At 34.8% G+C, this 3,386-nt stretch overlaps 1 protein-coding gene across 1 annotated transcript; it reads left to right on the forward strand.

The window, feature by feature from the left end:
* Positions 1–1,800: 1,800 nt before the first annotated feature.
* Positions 1,801–2,971, forward strand: LOC114170382 (uncharacterized). The gene has a single exon (XM_085668410.1). The coding sequence runs from the start codon at positions 1,867–1,869 to the stop codon at positions 2,734–2,736; it is 870 nt and encodes a 289-aa protein (XP_085524536.1). The 5' UTR covers positions 1,801–1,866; the 3' UTR covers positions 2,737–2,971.
* Positions 2,972–3,386: the final 415 nt, after the last annotated feature.

The following is a 3,386-nucleotide window of genomic DNA, read 5'->3' on the forward strand; positions in this document are numbered from 1 at the left end:
CCAATTTTGTATAATTTTTCATTTACAGAATAGACTACAAATAGACATTTCTTATCTTAATTAATAACATCAAATATAGAGATATTAAATAAATGGAATTAGTTTATGGAGGTAATATGAAATAATGCTAAATTGAGGTACAATATGAAATGAGGTATATGGAATGGGTCGTTGTCAATAAAATTACTGAATTATGAAGGAAACTTGGAGCTCCTAATCATTTGTTCACAACGAGAATTAAACTATGTAAGATGATCTAACCATTCTCTTTCGTTAACTGATAAATGAAGGAGACAGTTTCCTAATAAATTTTGTTTCCATAAAATTTATGTAATTATTTTTTATGACATTTAATATGTAATTATGCTAATTTTAATAAACATTTTTCAGTTAATCAACTAACTTATTAGCTATTAGCTAATAATCTTGCGTAACATAATATTAATATATCATAGAGAATTTCCATATAACAAAGTAAACATATTTTTAACTTCTTCTTTTTTCATACCAGACGCCTTTCAATCAACATGGTCCATTATATCTCTTAAATATTTTTATCCTACATTCAGTTGAATTAAATTTCACGCAATAATTTATGTAGAAAAAGAAAATCTAAGTTAATGTAATGAAATAAAAATTTTAATTTAAATTGAAAAAATTAAAGTCTAGAGACAAACTCATTAATTCTGAGCAGAGAAGTGGATAGCCAACGTTATCCGCGTCCGCAGAGTTGACCACGTCATTTTCCTCATTCCGTGTTCGAAACTAGACTACTGATAATTAAAGATTTAAGCTATCCACATTATTTTTATTTTTAATATAAAATTAATTACATTGTTTAATTGAGTTTCTAATAAATTAACACACTAATGTAAACGTAAAAAATATAATAATTATACGCAGAAAAATCTTATTATTGTTTTAAAGATATATAAAACTTCGGATTTACAAATATTATTATTATTATTATTATTATTATTATTTATACATTGAACTATATTACTTATATTTTGACATATTACTTATACTTTGATATATATTATTTATATTTCTAACCTTTAGCTTTCCAAATGCCAAACATCAAACGCTATTTTGTAATATGTTTTATATAAAGATTTAAATTATTACCTACTGTAATAATAATATAATAATAATTGATTAATTGTTAAAAATATTAACCAATTTTGTTGATACATTTGAATGGACCTTTGAAATCCAATAAATAACTTTTGTTACAGATATTATATTCACAAATACAATTCTAATACTTTAAAAGTTTCGGATACTAGTTAATGATTTGCTTTTATTCTAAGTAATAATAATACAAACTCCACGGATAATTCTGAACCAAAAAGTGTCACACTCTCACTTATAGGCATTGGGGAGTTATTTAACATGCAGATATATCATGACAAAAAGGAGATAAAAATATAAATAAATAAATTAAGTAAGTAAATAAAGGGAAATGATATTTAATAAAGTTTTGTTTGATAAATAATTATTTTTGGTAAAACATTCTAAAATTTTATTACTTTATTTTTATAACTTCCATAAAAAAATAAAATATTACTCTATTTTGTAACATGATTAACTTTATAAAAAAGAGTTTGTCAAAAAATTATTTTTATAAATAAAATAAGTGTTTGAGTTGAAAATGATTGAAATCTTAGTGTGTACGTAGGTATAGTGTGGATAGAGCAAAAGTCCACCTTTTGACTCTGATATAATTGCCAACGGTTCAGAAGATGAGCCATTAATATTACGCACTAGTGGACGAAGCCTATATAAACCACACTACTCGTTTTGCAAGAGCAGCATCTCCCACTTCGACAAAGTGTGTTCATTTTTATCATTGTTTAGACAATTATGGGGGTGGCTACTAGTTTCCATCCAAAAGGGGTTTCTGTAAGTGTTCTTCTTCTCTGTATTCTTCTTCACTTCGGTGTTGCCACTCTTGTTGTTGGAGATGAGAAGCTTGACAAACAAATATTCAGAGATGGGTTGGGCCGTCGTGGTGGTGGAGGCGGTGGTCTTGGCGGCGGTGGCGGTTTTGGTGGCGGGGGAGGAGGTGGACTTGGAGGTGGAGCAGGTCGTGGTGGAGGTTTTGGAGCTGGAGGAGGTGTAGGTAGTGGTGTTGGGGGAGGCATCGGTGGTGGAGGAGGAGGTGGCGGCAGAGGTGGTGGAGGAGGAGGAGGTGGATTGGGTGGTGGCTCTGGACACGGTGGAGGGTTTGGAGCAGGAGGTGGTGTTGGTGGAAGTATAGGTGGTGGAGCGGGTGGAGGTGGAGGGGGTGGAGGAGGAGGAGGAGGTGGTGGTGGATTAGGTGGAGGTTCTGGACACGGGGGAGGATTTGGTGGTGGTGTTGGCGTAGGAGGTGGTGTTGGTGGGGGAATTGGTGGCGGTGGAGGAGGTGGTAGTGGTGGAGGTGGGGGAATAGGTGGAGGTTCAGGTCATGGTGGTGGGTTTGGAGCAGGAGGTGGTGTAGGGGGTGGAGGAATTGGTGGAGGAGGGGGAGGTGGCGGTGGAGGAGGTGGAGGTGGAGGAGGTGGGATAGGTGGAGGTTCGGGGCATGGTGGAGGGTTTGGTGCAGGAGGAGGAGGAGGAGGAGGTCGTGGCGGTGGTGGAGGGATTGGTATTGGAATTGGCATTGGAGTAGGAATTGGGGTTGGAGGTGGTAAAGGTAGTGGTTCTGGTGTTGGTGTCGGTGTTGGAGGAGGTGGCGGGGGTAAACATTAAGCTTGTTGCATGCATGGTATTAAGGAGCTTTGGCTAACGTTAATGCCTTGTTTTATTTATTTGTCATAAAGTGTTTTTAAGGAGTCAATCATTTTGGAACAATTACTTTAGAAGATCAGTGTTATTTATTGACACTGTCCATTCAAGTGTTCGCAATTTGTATTTGTAACTATGCCTTTACTTGTTTGTATCATTGAGACACCACAGAAAGAATCTCAAAGTTTTGTTCTTCCTACAGGCCCGTTCCCAATGTTATTCTTAATTAAGCTGCATATCATATATAATTTCCCTAATAGCCATAACGAAATTTCAACACATGTCATATCTCATTTAATAGATAAATTTTATTAAATAAAACATCACATTTATAAAGAGATAGAGCACCTGACATAAAATATATAAGATACGAAAGAATCAACCTTATACTTATCCATAATATCCAGAAAAGAATACGAAAAGCACAACATAAGGCCATAAACATAAACTAAACATGAAACAGGTTAAAGAAGGTTTCTCACAAAGCAATGAATTACAAATAAAACTGTTGTTTAAGAGGAGCTCAACTTAGAGCAGGATCCAATGTTTCTAACTAAGCTGCAACATCTCCATCACCATGGTGACCGCTCGGAGTCCCCACTTCTGTTCACACC

This window comes from Vigna unguiculata, chromosome 11, assembly GCF_037176805.1.
Source record: "Vigna unguiculata cultivar grain cowpea cultivar isolate G323 ecotype 2 chromosome 11, ASM3717680v1, whole genome shotgun sequence".
In the NCBI taxonomy this organism is placed as follows: Eukaryota; Viridiplantae; Streptophyta; class Magnoliopsida; order Fabales; family Fabaceae; genus Vigna; species Vigna unguiculata.

Coding starts and splice junctions, on each gene's coding strand:
- LOC114170382 (XM_085668410.1), top strand. CDS start 1,867: ATGGGGGTGGCTACTAGTTTCCATCCAAAAGGGGTTTCTGTAAGTGTT.